The sequence below is a fragment of the Ipomoea nil genome, unplaced genomic scaffold (genome assembly GCF_001879475.1).
Source record: "Ipomoea nil cultivar Tokyo-kokei standard unplaced genomic scaffold, Asagao_1.1 scaffold2818, whole genome shotgun sequence".
NCBI classification, from domain to species: Eukaryota; Viridiplantae; Streptophyta; class Magnoliopsida; order Solanales; family Convolvulaceae; genus Ipomoea; species Ipomoea nil.
In genome coordinates, this window is record NW_017619246.1 from 1,207,321 (window position 1) to 1,227,906 (window position 20,586).

Genomic DNA, 20,586 nt, shown 5'->3' on the forward strand with positions numbered 1-20,586 from the left:
TTTGTATTTGTTAGTTATAGAAAAAAAAAATCAAATAACCCCCTAAAATTTAATTAAAACGTTAATTAGTTCTTTAAATTTTTAAAAAGTATAATTATACCATTTAATATGTTATATTGAGTCAATGAAATCTAAAAACTGATAAATGACCTACTATTGCAGGTTATTAGGTTCTGACATCAATTTTATCCATTTTCGCCGACTAGTAGACGACATCTGGTGACGAGCCGTCGCGGAGATGGATAAAAATGATAAAGGGATCTTAATGACATGTAATAGCAGTTCATTTATCGAGTTTTGAACTTCATTGACTCAATACAATATGTTAAAGGGTGTAATTGCACTTTTTAAAAATTAAGGAAGTTAATTGATTTTTCAAGTAAAATTTAGGGGTTTATTTAATCATTTTCTCCTTAATTATAATATTATGGAATCTTTGATTTTTTTTAAATAAATCATATTGTAAAAAATAAAGGAATAAGGTTCAAATTTGCCACTGAACGTAACCTGAAAATGCAATTAGGTCACTGAACGAAAAAAAAGTGCAATTAGGCCACTGAACACTCCAAAAATGTGCAATTTCACCTGATAGCAGGTTACCCTCAATTTTAGCAGGTTATCTGATTACGTGGCAACTGAGTTGGCATTTTTAATAAATTTTAAATCATTTTTAATAAATTTTAATAATAAATTTTTATTTAAAAAAATTTTAAAAAATAAAAACGACTTTATTTTATTTTTTATTTAATTTTTTCAATTTTTTTATAAAATTTATTATTAAAATTAATTATTAAAAATTATTTAAAAATTATTAAAAATGCCAACTCAGCTGCCACGTAAAGAGGTAACCTGCTAAAATTGATGGTAACCTGCTATCCGGTGAAATTGCAAACGTTTGGAGAGTTCAATGGCCTAATTGCACATTTTTGGAGTGTTCAATGATCCAATTGCACTTTTTGTTCGTTCAGTAGCCAAATTGCATTTTCAAGTTACGTTCAGTGGCCAATTCGAATAAATAATAATAATAGTGGGGTCCAGGGGTGGTTGAATAAAGGAGTTGGTAAGGGAGAGGCCTCTCTCACCTCGATGTGGAAAATGACAAAGGGGAGTTTGATTATACCAATTACACCAATGATTTCAGAGAATCTATTCAATTTTATAAGGAAAAATTAAAAAAGAAGGTACACAGAAAATTGAATCTTTTTCTTCACATTCTTTTTGTATGGGGATGGGCTCTCTTTGGCAGATTCATTTACCTAAAAGCTGAAAAGTTATTAATTAGAAATAAAAAGTTAAGAATTGTTAAATTAATTAATTGTTTCAAAAATGTTTAGTAAAATTAACAGTTTTTAAATTTATAAATATAAAATAAAGCAAAAATATATTTTTTATTTGTATACAATTTATGAATTTTTCTATAATATAGAATCAATAGTTATATCATGGACGAGGTATTTTTTTTTTTTAATCTGAATGGAGGGGATACTCTTTAGGGACCTCAATGTTGGCTCCTCTCATGCACTGATGCACCTTATGAAGCTATATTCGGCCAACTCTGTCTTCCTCAAGCAATTTTCTCACACTAGTCGGGGGAATTCTGAAAATCTCTCCATAATTTTTCTGTGTCCCTCACCAGTTTAGCAAGCCAATCTGCCACCATATTTGCAACACTTACAATTTTTATTTTTTTTTGCTAACATAAATTTATTTTTCTATTGTTCGTCCTGTACAAATAAAATTAATATATAAAAATATATCATAAAAAATTTCTCATTGATATCTTTTAAATAAAACCTATATTTATATATTTTTACAATATTTTTAAAATAAATATATAGCTACATAAATACATTACTTAAATATAATATTTAGGGAAAAGGGTTAAATAGGCCCTCAAACTTTAGCTTAAAAGTCAATTAAGCCCATAAACTTTTTAAAGGTGCAATTACACCTATCAACAATTCATTTAGGTGCAATGAAACCCAAAAACAAGTTAATGACCTGCTATCACAAGTCATTAGAGTTCAGGCCACCTCCCGACGAATTTTTCGGCAAAAAAAAAGTGACCAGCAACCGACCTAGATTTGCCAAAAATTTCGCCGGTCACTTTTTTGTCGGAAATTTTGTCGATCACTTTTTTTTTTTATTTTTTCGGAAAATTCGCCGGAAGGTGGCCTAAACCCTAATGACCTGTGATAGCAGGTCATTAATTTGTTTTTGGGCTTCATTGCACTTAAATGAATTGTTGAGGGGTGTAATTGCACCTTTAAAAAGTTTAGGGGCCTAATTAACTTTTAAGCTAAAGTTGGAGGGCCTATTTGACCCTTTTTTCCTAATATTTATGTATACTAAGTTTTTTTTTTTTTTTTGAACATATATATAGAAGGAACATTATAAATCTACTATTTAGTGAATAGAAATAGATATGATATACTAGCCGTCTAATGTTTATATACATTAAGGTTTAAGTTTTTTTTTTTTTTAAATATCCATGATTCTTTACCTTAAGATTTAAGTTTATGAGCATTTTAAACAAATATTATAAATATAATATACTATGAATTTGATTAAACATGATATACTAGTTGATGTCATTAATAAGTTAGTATAAAACAAGGGGGAGCATAATCTATGATATCATTTGCGACATAATATAGTTTATCTAGTTGCAATGGTGCTTTCAAAAAAAAAATCTAGTTGCAATGGTTATAATTGAGATTAGTGTTGACGCTACCCAATACAAACAAGTATGATATAGAATATGGTGCCACACTAAATTCTACAACTTATATTTTGAAATGTGTCTTTATTAAAAGTGTGTTTAAAAGGGTAATTAACCTATTTAAAATTGTCAAAAGACCTTATGGTCAAGCAGCGCCAGCATACTTGTGGCTCTTTCAAATAGAAGATCAAAGGTTTGAAGCCCAGTATAGTCAGATACCAATCGTTATGCCATGGAACCGTGTTCACCATTCATGGTGAACACGGTTCCAACGGTGTTAGTACACCGTTATTTTTTTTTTTCTTCTTCTTTTTTTCTTAATTAATTGCGTGACTTTTCTTCTTCATTTTCACATTTCGCGATTTCACTTTAATTTGAGGTGAGCAATGATTTCGGATATTCATAAATTATGAATTCATGCCTGCACATTCACTTTGGAACCATGCCTACACATTCCCGTCCGAAATTACGGACATTCATAAATTATGAATCCATGCCTGCACATTCACTTTGGAACCATGCCTACACATTCACTTTGGAACCATGAGATTATGAATTTTCTGTTATAAGATTATGAATTTTCAGTTATGAGATTATGAATTTTCTGTTATGAAATTATGAATTTTCTGTTATGAGATTATGAATTTTCTGTTATGAAATTATGAATTTTCTGTTATGAGATTATGAATCTACATTACATTCACAATCTCATAACAAAAAATTCATAATCTCATAACAGAAAATTCATAATTTAATAAATATTTTACTTTTATGCGATTATGAATTTTCTGTTATGAGATTATTAATTTACATTACATTCATAATCTCATAACAGAAAATTCATAATTTGATTAAACGCGCGCCGTTAACTCCACATCCGCGATTTTTTTTTTTCTTTTTTTTTTGCGTAAAAACGACGTCGTTTGGAGTTGCGTTCACCAATCACGGTGAACACGTTTTCAGGGCATAATTTGCGGCTCAGATACTACATTTAAGTTGTAACAAAGACAATAGTACTAAAAAACAATGCAATTGAGCAGTTCAATTATTTATTGGTAATATTTATTCTCAATCTTTTTATAAGTATATATTTCAATATTTATTTATGGAAAAATGATCATATAAACTCTCGAACTTTATACGAAAAAAATAATTAGTTCTGAACTTTAAAATGTTACAATTAAATATATTAACTTGTCAATTTGGCAATTGAACTAATAATTTGTTAAATGGTTAAATTAGCCCGTAAACTTAAAGTTAAATTTAGTAAAGCATGATCGCTTGTCATTTTTATTTAAAATAAATGTTTAACATATTTTTTATAAATAATGATCGCTGGATAAGAGAGAAGTTGACGGCTTCTATGTCCTCTCCAACACGTATTAATCTGGTTTATTTTGAATTTTTATTTAAATAAATATTGATACGAAAATAATTTTTAACTTTTAGGTAAACGATTATTTAATTTAATTGTATCAAATCAACGAGTTAATTAATATGCTTCATTATAACTTTTTAAATTTAAAAAAACTGATTATATTTTATATAAACATTTGAATGCCTATTTTATAATTTCTTTTCCTTTATTTTTAAATTTGATTTGATAGATGATGAGTCAGGACTCAGGAGCACGAGGTTGGTGAATGTGGTATTCCAATTCCACTGTCAAGCAAAGGAAGATCCGTGGGGCCCAGCAGCAACTTGGCCGCAAATTATGCTGTGCAACCGAATGCACCTTGCAATGTGCATACGGTTACAAAACAGTGCCGTTTTGGTTAAAAAAAACGCGCGTCCCACTTAAAGAATAAATCAGGTTCGATTCTCGGCAATAACATTTTTATATATCCAGAAATTCATAACTATATAACCACAATGTCATAACTATATATCAACAATTTCATAACTATATATCCACATTGAATGAATGAAGTAAAAATCCACAATGAATGAATGAATGAAGTAAAAAATCCACAATGAATGAATGAATGAAGTAAAAATCCACAATGAATGAACTATATATCCACAATATATGATTGAGCTAAATATCCACAATGAATGAACTAAATATCCATAAATTCATAACTATATAACCACAATTTCATAACTATATATCCACAATTTCATAACTATATATCCACAGTGAATGAATGAAGTAAAAATCCACAATGAATGAATGAATGAAGTAAAAATCCACAATGAATGAATGAATGAAGTAAAAATCCACAATGAATGAATGAATGAAGTAAAAATCCACAATATATGATTGAACTAAATATCCACAATGAATGAACTAAATATCCATAAATTCATAACTATATAACCACAATTTCATAACTATATATCCACAATTTCATAACTATATATCTACAATAATGCTATTGCTGAGAGTCGAACCTGATTTTTTTTTTAAAGTGGGACGCGCGTTTTTAATCAAAACGACGTCGTTTTGAACCGTATGCACCATGCGCATGGTACATTCGGTTGCACAGCATAACTATTGCAACTTGGCCAATCGTTATGCTGTGGGCAAATTATTGTGTAGACCAATATTATGTGTACCATAAGAAATTACATTTTTAATATATTAAATGTACATTATTTTTATATTGAATGTACATAATATAATATAATGTATACTCAAAACAAAAATAATGTATATTTTCTGAATACAATGTATATTATTTTTATACTGAATGTATATTATTTTACAGTAGACAAAATATGGTCCACACAACTTGGTCCACACAACAATGGTTGTATGTTGTGAGCACGTGCTCACCTCGCATGATGCGCACAAATCTATATCCATAGTTTTTATACTGTAGATCCATAATTTCTATATTGTATATCCATAATTTCTAGACTCTTGGTGAGCTAAAATTTATACTTTAGATTCATAATTTCTAACCACGAATCTATATCTATAATTTTTATACTGTAGATCCATAATTTCTATACTGTATATCCATAATTTCGAGACTCTCGGTGAGCTAAAATTTATACTTTAGATTCATAATTTTAGCTCATCGAGAGTCTAGAAATTTATGAATTTACAGTATAGAAATTATGGATATACAATATAGAAATTATGGATATAGATTCGTGTGCACCATGTGCATGGTGAGCACGTGCTCACAACATAATTTGCCCAACTTGGCGGAAGAACGAGTAGATGTAGCTCCACTGCAGCGAAGATCCTATACAATGGATTATGGTTCACCTTGTAGGATAATCGACTAACATAAGCTATATCTTTAGTATATTAAAATTTTATTTTTTAAAAGTATATTATTTAATAATATATCAAATAATATATTTCTAGTATATTAAAAAATGAACATTTATTCAAGATGCAATGTGGACCTTGATTCACAGAACTATTCTGCGAGGACGTGTTGGCTGAACGTCTGAACATCAATGCGTTTTGGTCGGTGGCAATGATATGAAAGGTGGTGATCTTTCTATCTTGAATCAACTTTATCTTACTATATAAAAAAGTCACAAGCATTAGGAACCACATTGGAGTCAAAACTCCCGCCTAATCAAAACACGGTCGTTTAGTGGTTGTTTAGAATTAGAGTTCTAAATACCGTCTTCTACATTTACATTTGGATAGCCAGATTGTTCAAATATTTGAAAAGCATGTAGTCGACTTTGGTAGTCTAAACGTCGTTCTATTTAGGCAATAAATAATAATTAAAAGATAACAGAGATATAAATCATACATGATAGTTTCGATGAACAATAATTACAACGACGTTAATCGAAGGGCGGTTTAGCTTCTTTTCATGGTAGAAGAACTTATTTGCAGCCCTAGAAATCGTTATTAGCGAACCACCCTTAGGTTTTTATATATATGTCTTGTTAAATTAATCTTTTATGCGCTATAACTTGAATGCGGAAGCACAATTAACAATGATCGCATGTAAATCAAATCAATCAACTAAACAATGTTCATGGACTTTTAATTGAATAGGAAAGATAGGACTTACTTGGTTCCATTGAAGATGTAATCTCTAAATTGAGTGAATCAAGAATATAATGCTTCACCTCTCTGATCCGTATACCTTATTCACCTCCTGATGATACGGAGACTAGAAGACTTAGAGATTTAAAACCGTTAAGATCCCTAGAGTTTCCTGGGTATTTATAGATGTGATGAGAAACCCTCTTTCAAGAGGAATGGGGAACCTCCTTTAGGAATAGAAATCCCATTAGGAATGTGACCTCCTTTAGGAATAGAAATCCCTTTAGGATTGTGAAACCCATAACCTTATCCATTATACATCTTTTAACCCTTATAAACTTAAATTTTAACAGAATGAGATGGAGGAAATTTCACCCAGTAATTCCGTATTTACACATCACTAATCATCAACGTGAGTACCTTATGGAATTACAACCTTTATTATATAAATCATTGTTAGGAAATAATTATTTCTAACAGTCTCCCACTGATTCATATGAGCATGACACCTTAATTATATGAATCAACGTTAGGAATAAATTATTTCGAACAATCTCCCACTTGATTCATATATGCGTGACTTTACAATTTTCAATCCTTAATTTGAGCTCACTTAATATGAAAATGTAAAAGTCACCACCTTATCGAACTTTATTAACCGAATCATGGCGGTTACAGGCCTGACATAGCGTCCCGCTCCCTTCCATGTATCACAGTTAATAAGAATTCGAACCATAATAATAAGGTAAAATCCGAAAGTACCTTATTCCTTATGTCTTAAACAAGACCATTGTTATCACTTCTGAATTATGCATAAATAAGTGATCAACATCAACCATAACAAAATAAAAACCTGAATAGATATCTAAGACTATCATCAACCTGATGTGCTATCAAACATAAATCCATACATGTATGGCAGAGTTAACCGTTATACAAGGACTTTACCAGTATGCCCATCCTTCCAACATGGCCAATGAAGGTCGTGGGCGCCAATCCCTTAGTCAACGGATCCGTGATCATAAGATCGGTGCAATATGCACTATTGATACTCTTTTGATTTTGTACCTTCTCCTTAACAGACAGAAATTTCAAATCAATGTGCTTGGCACCACTAGTATATCTGTCGTTCTTTGAGAAGAACATAGCTGTTGTATTATCATAATGAATCCTCAATGGTTTGGCTATAGTGTCGACAATGCCCAAACCATAAATGAAATTACGCAGCCATGATTATTGAATTGTAGCCTCAAAGCATGCTACAAATTCTGCCTTTATAGTGGAAGTAGCAATGACAGGCTCCTACACACTCATCCAAGATATTGCTCCATGAGCAAGTGGAAAAATATATTCGAATGTGGATTTTCGGGTATCCAAACGTCCGGCATAGTCTGAATCCGAATAACCTATAACCTTCAGGTTATTCGTTCCTTTTATAGGTGAGCATGTGGTCCTTAGTGCCTTGTAAGTATCACAGGACCCCCTTTTGCGTTTTTTCCAGTTTATATCTTTCTAAAACTTTGTTAATGTGAGTCTTCTAGGATAAACCTAAAATCCCATGTGATCTATCACAGAATATTTCTTATTCCAATCACATATGAAGTCTCACCCATATCCTTCATTTCAAAGTTCTTAGAAAGATATTCCTTAACATCACGCAACATCCCTTTTATTATTAGCAGCAAGAAGAATGTCGTCAACATGTAATACTAGGATTACAAACTTGCTTCCATTAAACCTTTATGTGGATACACTGATCAACAGTGATCTCTACAAAACCAAATGACAATTTCAAGTACCATTGTCTAGAAGCATGTTTTAATCCATAGATCGACATCTTCAATCTACATACCAGATTTTCATTTCCTGTGGCCATGAAGCCTTGCAGCTAATCCATGTATACTTCCTCTTTTAATTTACCATTCAAAAAGGAAATTTTAACAACCATTTGGTGAAGCTTAAGAACAGAATGAGCCACCAAAACCAAAATAATTCTCAAGGAGAATTATTATCCTGTATGGCTTGGTTAAATGAGACTGGATAATTATCAATGCTCAAGTCACTTGCATGCTCAAGTGCATAAACAATATAGTCATCAGGAATGGATGATCTTTTCTATCTAGTAGATCTCCTTAATGCCACTTCCCGCTGAGATTTCACTTGATCATCATCTTGAGTTTCAACCTCATCTTCATTTACAATAGCTTCCTCATGTGTAATTTGAGCATCTAGTTGATGTTGTTCCAAAGTATTTCCATAAGGCTACACTGCACTGCAGCAATAGGAACAACAACAGGAAAAAGGATCACTTGATGAATCTGGAACCATCAATGACTCCTTAATCTCAACATTACGAGCTCCCACACTCCCACTGACTTCGCCATTTTAAATGAAGCGAGCATCACCAGACTCAACAATCCTCGTACTTATGATTAGGACAATAAACATGTACCCTTTAAACCTTTCTGGATATCCAATGAAATAAGCACTAATGGTTCTGGATTCCAATTTATTTTCATGTGGATTATATATCATCACTCCAGCTTGACAACCCTAAATGTGAAGATGCCTCAAACTAGGTTTCCTTCTTGTCCACAGTTCATAAGGTGTTTTTTTTTTTTTTTTTTTTTTTTTTTTTTTTAAAAATAACCTTACTAGGAACCCTATTGAGTAAGTATGTTGTTGTCTTTAATGCATATATCCACAATGAAATAAGCAATGTACAGTTATTGACCTTACTCCTAACCATATCCTTAAAGTACGATTTCACCTTGCTTTCACACCATTTTGATGTGGTGTGCCTAGCATTGTGTATTATGCACAAAATGCCCTTAGATTCGATGAATTTCTTTAAATGGGTCAGGAATTTTCCCAACTTTTGAGGGTTTCCCATAATACTCATCACTTTTATATGATCTAATTGTCTTTACCTTTCTATTTAACTGATTCTCAACTTCAAATATGAATGTCTCTAGGACATCCACAGACTGAGATCTTTCACGCAGTAAATAGATGTAACAGTACCCAGAATGATCATTAATAAAGGTAATAAAGTATTTATCACCGCCCTAAGACGGAACATCAAAAAAGACCACAAATATCTGTATGTATTAAATCAAGTAATCATGAGCTTCTTGTGACTGAGTGTACTGATACATGTCTGACTTGCTTTACCTTTATGCAATCGACACATGCACCATTCTAGTCAGTAAAATCCAATTGAGACAAAATTCCAACTTTAATAAGTCTCAATATCCTTTCTTTGGATATATGACTAAGCCTTTTATGCCACAAGTCAGCTGAAGATTCTTTTGGCGCGCTCCTTTTAACACAACCATCACATTAAACAAGGAATTAACAAAGTCATCATTAAGATTGAAACAGTATAGTGTATCCAACAAAACACCAGAACCATAAAGGTTTTTGTTGATACAAACATTTGTTTCCAATCTTAAAGTAAAAACTCAATGTTTCCAGCCTAGCTGTTGAAACAAGATTTCTAGAACAATTTGGAACATACAGACAATTCTCAAGATCAAGGCAAAAAACCTGTATCCAGCTTAATTCTGTAAGTTCCAATACCTTCAATTCTAGCTTTCATCATGTTTCCCATGAAAAGACACTTTTCATTTTCCCTGTGAGGTTAAAACATCAAAAATCCTGCTTTATGTTATAAACATGTGTTGTAGCACCAGTGCCTAACCACCAAGTATTAGAAGGAACTTTAACAAGATTGGATTCAGAGCATACTGAAACTGAATGTATACTTTTATTTCCATCCAAGCTTTCCTCTTCAGGCATTCAGCCTTCTTGTGCCCAGGTTTGTTACAAAATAGCATTTCTGCACTTTCTGGACATCACCTTGCACCTTCATAGGATGCTTGACCTTTTTTTTTTTTTTTTTTTTTTTTTTTTTTTTTTTTTTTTAACTTGCTGCTATTACTACTGACATCAGAACTGTCACCATTATAACGTGATACAATAGTGTTCACTGCAAACATTTATCTCACATATCAATTGCTTTGAGTAACAACCTTTATTCAGACTATAATTTATAGACCTTAAGTTTGCATTTAAATCCGCCTTTGGGTCAAATTTAAATACAATGTCAATTTACCGACATGCATCATTCACACATACTTGAATGAGACTATTCATCAAGTTTCAATTTAATATATAGGCCATCTTTGGACATGCACTACATATTAGCAAAACAAGAATCATAATCTCCTAAACTGTCATTAATCACATGTCTGATCTACCTTTGGGCAACCGCTATAACCATGTGTTAATGATCACAAATGTTTATCAATCCTTTAGTGTCATTCAATGATGCAAAATACCTGTGTAGGTAAACATTTGTAAATATAAATAATTATTTAGCTATTTCCTTGAGTGGGCCACTTTAGTGACTAACGCACTCGCCTTATGCTAATAATTTATTTATGTGAATAAACCTTAATTTATGTTGTAACATAAACATAAATGATTATTTAGCTATTACCATGAGTGGGCCGCTTTGGCGACTAACACACTCGCCTTATGCTAGTAACTCATTTATGTAAGTAAACCTTAATTTATATATATGCTGTAAACATAAACATTAATGATTATTAGCTATTACCTTGAGTGGGCCGCTTTGGCGACTAACGCACTCGCTTTATGCTTATAATTCATTTATAAACATATATATAAATTAATGAGTCTAGAATTTAAAGCAAATCCATAATACTTTAAATAACCCAAATAGACTCAAATATAAACACAAATTAAATGAGCCTAAAATTTAAAGTGACTCCATAATACTTTAAATAAACCCAAATAGACTCAATTTAATTGTCCAAACAAAATAAACATTAATTTATGTCGTTCTCTTATAACATATAATTCATGATTTGATAGAGACAAACCATATAACATATGAATCATATACAGTACGAACACAGTACAACAAACATGATTCCATATGATTCAATTCCAAAACATATATATATACATGTATAACATATGTTGGTTCCATTGAAAACAGTACGCACATATAGAAACATGCGAATCAAACTATACAAATCACTTTAATATATAGCTGAACATCGTATACATATAACATATATGCTTGTTTTTTTTTTTTTTCAAACAATAGTACGTATATTTGATTCAAAAAACAAATATATATCATAGTATATATATACTGAATAGTATGTTTATTCACATAGCAATTGTACAGCGACAATAACAGTAATTATGTCAATGCCAAAAGAAGACAAAATCAAACAGTACGTATAACCAGGCAACATATTTGAATCCAAGAAATTCAATTTCTATATGCAAATCAATTTCATATATATGTTTGTTGTGTGCATATGACGGTACTGGATGTATATGCGACGTGATATGAACATATTGTACGAAATCAATGAAACCTTATAATTTCGTACAATTGATCCATTCAACCAACAAATCCATAATTAATTAAAAAAAAATCCCCAAATGTCATGAACCCTAATTTAGTGATTAATCAATTTATAAGCAGGCTCTGATACCAAATGTTAAATTAATCTTTTATGCGCTATAACTTGAATGCGGAAGCACAATTAACAATGATCGCATGTAAATCAAATCAATCAACTAAACAATGTTCATGATCATGGACTTTTAATTGAATAGGAAAGATAGGACTTACTTGGTTCCATTGAAGATGTAATCTCTAAATTGAGTGAATCAAGAATATAATGCTTCACCTCTCTGATCCGTATACCTTATTCACCTCCTGATGATACGGAGACTAGAAGACTTAGAGATTTGAAACCGTTAAGATCCCTAGAGTTTCTTGGGTATTTATAGATGTGATGAGAAACCCTCTTTCAAGAGGAATGGGGAACCTCCTTTAGGAATAGAAATCCCTTTAGGAATGTGACCTCCTTTAGGAATAGAAATCCCTTTAGGATTGTGAAACCCATAACCTTATCCATTATACATCTTTTAACCCTTATAAACTTAAATTTTAACAGAATGAGAGGGAGGGAATTTCACCCAGTAATTTCGCCTTTACACATCACTAATCATCAACGTGAGTACCTTATGGAATTACAACCTTTATTATATAAATCATTGTTAGGAAATAATTATTTCTAACATGTCTCTGCACTTCTTCATGTGTCACTACACATTCAAAGAGCAATTCAACAAAGCAGGGTTATTATTTCACAGATCAATGACACGTTTATACATTCTGGGTCGCGATATTGCTCCTATTTTTTTTTTTTTTTGGTAGAGACGATATTGCTCCTATAAACACCACTTCTGCTATCAAAGTTAGGTTGGTACGTTCCTATGAAGTGCCTGAAAGAAGAGGAGCAGCCAACATCAAGTGCCAATAGTGCATCTTTCATGATAAGGAGGTAATCGTGTTTGCTACTGTTTTTATACAGTTTACAGTATGTATCTAATTTATATAAATTATATAAATTAGACAGGGCACTGTCCTTCATGCAAACATTCCAAAAGAGTTTGTAGAGAAATATTCTGCTATGCTAAAAATAGGTCAAGTGTATTCAATAAGAAATTTCCTGGTAATTAGTAACTTCTACACATACAAGACCAGTCCACACAAATACATGTTGAAGTTCTACTACAAGACAGTTGTGAGAGAGCTAAAGGACACTGTTTTCCCCAGCCATATGTTTCGATTGCAGCCTTTGTCATATTTGAAACAGAAAATGGATATCAATGAAAAAGAACTATTGGTAAGTTTTAAACAACTCTAAATGTTTCCACTGTACTATTTTTCTTCATATTTTTTAGATTTGATTGGCATGGTGGTTGAGATAAATACCCTCCAAGAGAAGGTCGTCGCTGGGAAGGCTACCAGGCTCATTGATTTCCTATTGGAGGATACAGAGTAAGCTATTAATATCTTAATATAATTGCATTGAAGCAAAACTGATCTCATAAAAACTTAACCAATCCTGTTTCTTTGATTAAGGGTACTCAAATTAAATGCACAGTTTGGGATGATCATGTCTCCAAACTGGAGCCATTTTACCAGTCAACAAAATAAGACCCTCTTATAATTCTGTTACAGTTTTGTAGAGTCAAAGTTGACCTGAACAGTAAGATCTAAAATTCCTGAAATCAGTCTTTGGTTTAACTAATATTTAATATTACATACTATACCAGGATTATGTGGTCTAATGGTGCCCGGGTTGGACTGATGAACGTGATATGATATATGTGCAAAAAATTAATAACATTAGCTCATCTTAACTTTGTAGTATGGTAACTTTTGGGTTGCGGCTAAAATCGTAGGCATTAAGAGTTCATGGGATTGGTTTTATGTTTCTTGCAAATCACATGGCTGTAATAAGAAGTTGACTCTTCGTAACACAATGTATGACTATGATAAATGTAAGAGGACTTGGCAAGATGGTATTCTCAGGTACAAGGTTAAAATTAGAGTTGTTGACCTGGATGGAAATGCACCATTCATACTCTGGGACAAGGAGTGTACTGAATTACTTGGTATTTTTGCAACAGATCTTAGGAAAAAGATTTTGGAGGTAAACTTTAGGCTTATAGATAAACATTGCTGCCATATGTTAAATAATTCTACTTACACAACTGTTTTAAAATATGTAGGGACCCCTTAGAGTCCCCAGGGAAATAGAGTCTTTAGTGGGAATTGCAATGCTTTTCAGAATTGCGGCTAGAAATGAGCAATTCGACAATCTCCACAATGCCTTTGCAGTCATGAAGGTTATAAATGACCCTAAATTGGTGAGTATCTACTGTCCAGAGTTGTTGGATAAACCAGATAAAGACCTCACCTCTGAAGTGCATTCACTGGATTATGAATTTTCTGAAGAGGTAATCCTATTAATTTTAAAAGTATAGTGTGATGGAACATGAGTGATTAGAGTTGGAAAACCCAACACAAACTAGGTCATACGAACAACAGCTCTTGCGATTTATATAAGATCGCATGCAAGCTGTTGGAGATGGAGTAGTATGATAGGTAAAATGGTAGAGTCCGCGAGCTATTAAACAGAAAGCGCAGACAAATCTGACCAACCGCGATTTACATAAGATCGCATGCAAGCTATGAAGTGAACCTTCTGGAAATAGCTAAGTGGGTCACGGCAAAGCAACACCTCTTCATAGCAAATCTGACCAATTAAAATTGTGGATAATTAGTAATAATATACTATCATTACTATGGTCCAAAAGGGCATTAATAGACTAATAGTATTATTAATAGCATTTTCCATGCTAATTTTATGGACATAGATTGAAAAATAATATTTTCATTCACACCAATAGTATTTTAATATGAGAATATTATGATTTAATTTGAATAAGTGTAATCTATATTCAAGAATCATTCTAATGTAAAAACATTGTTGAACTATAACAATTTAGTAAATAAATGAAATTAAGACTGTGGAAGTAAAAATTCTCACCGAGAACAGCTCGGGCCAGATGATATTAATACCGTGTGTTGTCAATGACTCAATCAGATCCAAGATTGCCATTAAAATTTCATAAAAGACAATTCCCTCTGTTGCTTTTGTACGTAATGACTATAAACAAAAGTTAGGGTAGACATTAGCTCATGTAGGACTGCTTTTAAATAAATGTACATGGTCAACTGTATGTTGCCGGATCCAGAGTTAGCAATCCTAAGGGTTTAAGAATTTTGATTGCCAACGAAGTTAAACCGAGTGGTATTTCAACTACCAATGTTCTGTATCACGAAGTGTTTAATAATTTGTAATTTTAAATCCATTAACTTTAAGTTTTGTCATTTCTTTTTGGTCTAATAACTTGCGTGGAAGTCGTTCGTCTCAAACAACTTGCACATTTTTTAACTTTACATAAAACAATTTCATACGCATAAACAATCAATATCTTTACATATTATTCTAAATGTTTATATACAAATAACTATATTAAACATTATTTTTTTTTAAAAAAAAAAATTATAATAAAGGGTTGCGTGCATCTGGAATTCCAAACCATGTAAAAAAAAAAAAACTATATTAACCGGTGATACTGTTTGTAAGTCGGACTCAGCTAGCGGTATTTTAGGAGAAGTCCACACTCTAGAGTTTCTTAATGAGTTGCGTGCATATGGAATTCCAAACCGTGTATTAACATTAAAAGTTGGATCACCGGTAATGTTGTTGCGCAATATAGATCACTCATTGGGTTTATGTAATGGTACGGGATTGGTCATTACATGATTGTCCGAGCATGTTATTGAAGCTAAAATAATGACGGGTGACAATGCCAGGAGTTCAGTGTTGATACCAATAATGTCTATGGCTCCATCGGATACAAGATTGTCTTTCAAATTTCAAAGGAGATAGTTCCCATTAATGTTGTCATATACAATGAAAATAAATAAAAGTCAAGATCAGACACTATCTTATGTTAGGTTTCTCTTAAAGAAACCAATGTTTGTACATGTCCAATTGTATGTTGCTGCATCTAAGGTTAGCAATCCTAAGGGTCTAAAGATTCTAATTTGTAATGAGCTTAACAAGAGTTGTACTTCAACAACTAAAGTTTTGTACCATGAAATTTTAATTAATCTGTAAATAAATTACAAATTGGAATTCAATCATTTCTTATGTGTCAATCGCAATATACTTAAAAAAGTGTTTAACATGTAATATATGTATTTTACATCCTAACATCTTGCACAATCATTTAGTTTAAAACAATAACATCTAAAATTAAAATATAATTTATTGACAGCATCGGGTACCATATATAGGATTATTTTCAAATACAAACACCCCTTAAAATACAAACCCCCTTAGAATACAAATTGGGTGCATGTAGTGTGCATGTAAGTATATTAATGTGTGCATGAGCTTTGATGGATGGTTGTGATTTTTTCCTCCTACGCGTTGTGTGCATGTAAGTATGTTAATGTGTGCACGAGCTTTGATGGATGGTTGTGATTTTTCCTCCTACGTGCTGTGTGCATGTAAGTATGTTAATGTGTGCACGAGCTAATCCCAGAAGGGAAAAGGTACAAATAGGCCATTGAACTATTTGGGGGTTAGCAATTAAGCCATCGAACTCGAATAAGCTCCAAATTGATCCATGAACCTGCAAAAAAGTGCTATTAACATTTTTAATAGGTTAACAACAAGTTACTGCTGACTAGGATGCCCTGTGTAATTTTTTTTTAATTATCCTAATCAGCATTTGACCAAAAAAAAAAAAAAAAAAAAACCTAAGCATTTGACCCTCAACTATAGCTTCTCTATTTTGCGCTTTATCTCTTTCGCGGTTGTTTGCGACATTTTTTATTTTCTCTCTTTCGCAATTGTTTGCGGCATTTTTGAATTAAAAAAATACATTTAAATTTCAATATTTAAGAAATTACACGCATAATATAATACAAAATTTGTCTATTCACTAACTAGTAAAAATATAATCTTAATATAAATTTGCATTGCTAAGTAGAAATTAATATATTGTTAATATAGTTTGCATGCCATACAAAAATACATTGTTAATTGCAACACTACAACATTTGATAAGCATAAATATATTGTTAATCTAGTACTGCCAAAACATTAACCCAAAACAACTCTTCTGCCAAAACATTAACCCAAAACACCTCCAACATAATCACACTTTGCTCTAGTATGCCCTTCTTGTCTACAAATGGAACATCTCATTATGCGACCCTTCCTACTTAGTTGAGTCTTCTTACTAGCAGTTGATGAACCTTCATTTTCCTCACGATTTCTTTTCTTCTTTGGCCTACCTGTCATTTTTTTTTGGGATTGGAGCCAAAATTTCCTCACAATTTGTTTTAGGCCAAGAAGAGTTCTCCATTCATCGGTAAAAGAGCACGTGCATAAGTCCTTTGATATGCTTCTTTTGAGTAGCATGGATCAAGATAATCTTCCATATTCCTGCCATTGTCGAAGATGGCACATATAGCATGAGGGCAAGGTAGACCTGTCAAATCCCATGATCTACACGAGCATGTCGTATTTTCAAGCTTGACTTTGAAATGATTTCATCATTTCTTAATCTCATATCTATCATCTCCGTTAAAATCAACCTAGCAACAAAATTTACCACTCAAATTTAAACCCCAACAAATGTAATGTTATATTATTAAAAAAATAAATTGTATAAACAATGTACCTTCCATCCAATGCTTTCTTTCTTATTTGCAATTAGTTTCTTCATAATAAGTGGTCCATATCTACCTTTCCAAGTGTCTACGAACTTCATTTTTTTGGTTATCCTTCTCATAGCAAGCACTCGAATGTCTTCAAGCATGGGAATTATTGGCTTGCATCTTTCTTTAAGCAAAGTCCCATTGAATGCTTCGCATATATTGTTATCAACAATGTCACATTTACTTGTTGTTCTAAAAAAAGCCTTGCACCAAAACTTAGGTAGATACCGTTCTAGGTCAGATTTAGCCTCTTTGTCTCTCATTTCTAAGGCTTTTAGTTGTTCATGAAATTGAACTTCTGTTGTTGACTTGGCGCACATCCAAAAGTGATTCTTCATAACCTTTCATTTGTGGCGCTTACTCCAATTTGCATGCACATGCCTTGCACAATTTCGGTGCTCTGAATCCGGAAATAACTCTTGGATAACAGTTGTTAAACCCTGAAATTAAAATTATATAGATAATGATGCAGTAAGAAAGACACTAGTCACTGTATATGGAGCAAATATACATTGGTCATTGTAATGTAGATACTGTTAGTGATTGTAATTAAAACAAGCTAGTCAATGTAATTAAGATACTACTAATTAAGACTGCAACAAGAGCAACATAAAATAAGAACATGATAAAATAAAATTAAGATTAAAAAAACAAGAGCAAGATAGCCTCTTTTCACACCATAAATAGCAAAAAGAACTACTAATACATTTAAGCAAAATGACATCACTAAATACATTTAAGAGTGCATACCTTCTGGTGGTCACTGATTATTGTCCAAGGGTAAGTGTTGGTGATTCCCAAATCATTTTTCAGCAACTTTAAAAACCATCCCCATGAATCCGTGTTCTCAATCTCCACCACATCCCATGCAATAGGGTACATCTGATTGTTTGCATCTCTTCCTACTGCAGTTAATATTTCTCCCTTTAGCAACCCTTTGAGAAAACACCCATACAATCCAATAATCTTTCTACATCCATCTAAGAAACCCCTTCTCAATGCATCAAAACATACATAAATTCTTTGGAACACACAAGGACTGTTAGGTGTGACCCTACTGGTTTTTAGTATTACTTTGCTTCCTGGGTTAGAGTTCATACACTCTTGTGCATAGTCCCTTATTCTCCTAAACTGATCCTCAAAGCTTGCATTAATTTTTTTGAGCACAGACCTAATCGCTCTTCTCACTTTGCTAATACTTAAATTTATTTTCAATTCTGACTCAATGTGATTTTTCAACTCTATAGGTCCAATGCAAGGATTATCTCTAATTTTTCTTCATATTTATCTTCTATCCAGTTTTGACTCACCAAACACAAGCTGAACTTTTGATTGCAATTATGGTCGGCCTCAAGAGTCTTTAATTGAAAACACCTGTATTTCTCCTCCCATGAAGCAGTGCAATGAAATGGGCAGCCTTTACCATCAATACTCTCAATGCCACCACATTTAAACATCACTCTCATACTCTCATTTTTATAATAACATATGTCCCTCTTAAAATGCACTACATAATTAATCATTGCTTTCTTAAACTCTGTTGCATCTTCATAAAACATGCCCAACTCTAACTCGGGAAATTCAACACTTGGATTGTAAGATGGAAATTTACATTTGACCTTGGCTTTACTTGATTGTTCCGGTTGTAGTTGAGCTTCATCATCTTCCATCTCAAATTGGTAACTAGGTGGATTATCTGACTCATAATAAACACTATCTACTTCATTATCCTCAATAGTGTTTTCTTGAACTGTATATTTCTTTTTTCTACTTGTGCATGTGTTGCTCCTGATTTCAATTCTGCACCATGATTTCTTTTTTCTGCTTCTTCATCATCCTTATTACATTCATCATGTTCATCATCATTATTCTCTTCACCATCATCCTCATTACCTTCATTTCTTTCTTCAAGATCAACACTTGGATTACCTTCATTTTGTTCTTCAACACCATGCTCAACATATATATCCACCTTCTTATATCTACGTGCTAGCGTCATCAACTCCATCGTGTGGGTGTCATTAAAGAATGGCCTAAGCTTCTCCATCGCCTCCATACTTAACTTGTAAGCTAGACTTTCGACCTTACCATATCTCTCATGTGCTATGGACTTCATCAAGTGAGGTACACAAATAAGATCGGCGTCAGTTGTTACTTCATCAACTTCCCCATTTATATATCGTAGTCTTGGATCTTGCACAAAACTACCCCCATAATGAATTCTCAAATCTACTATGTCATACATTCTGAAAATTGTAAAATGGAATACATAAAATTGCAGGGATTATGCATCAACCCAGAATGAAATATTTTAAACCATAAAAGCAGAGTGTTCCAAACTGCCCAGAATGGAATGCATTATAACTGCTCATTATAATTTTAGGGGTGAAATTAATGACTAACAAAATTCGTGAAACAAATATTCTAATAAAATTGACTTTATCAAATGCAATAAGAACACCTGCACCAGCATCCAATTTATCATAAAAACATGAGATTCAAAATCTCAACTTTCCACTCCAAATAGAACTGTGTCAATTGTTACACAACAAAAGCAAAACCAGGCCCTCAGTTTCATGAATACCAGAACCTGCATTTCTCTGGACACAAAACAATAACACAGACACAATCTTCTCAACATGTCATATTTTTCACTACTAATAAGCATAACAAGAAATTAAACAGCAG

At 32.3% G+C, this 20,586-nt stretch overlaps 1 protein-coding gene across 1 annotated transcript; it reads left to right on the forward strand.

The window, feature by feature from the left end:
• Positions 1-13,303: 13,303 nt before the first annotated feature.
• On the forward strand, positions 13,304-16,092 carry LOC109158412. Its single transcript, XM_019306321.1, has 4 exons — positions 13,304-13,432; positions 13,961-14,245; positions 14,325-14,552; positions 15,979-16,092. The coding sequence occupies exons 1-4, from the start codon at positions 13,304-13,306 to the stop codon at positions 16,090-16,092; spliced, it is 756 nt and encodes a 251-aa protein (XP_019161866.1).
• Positions 16,093-20,586: the final 4,494 nt, after the last annotated feature.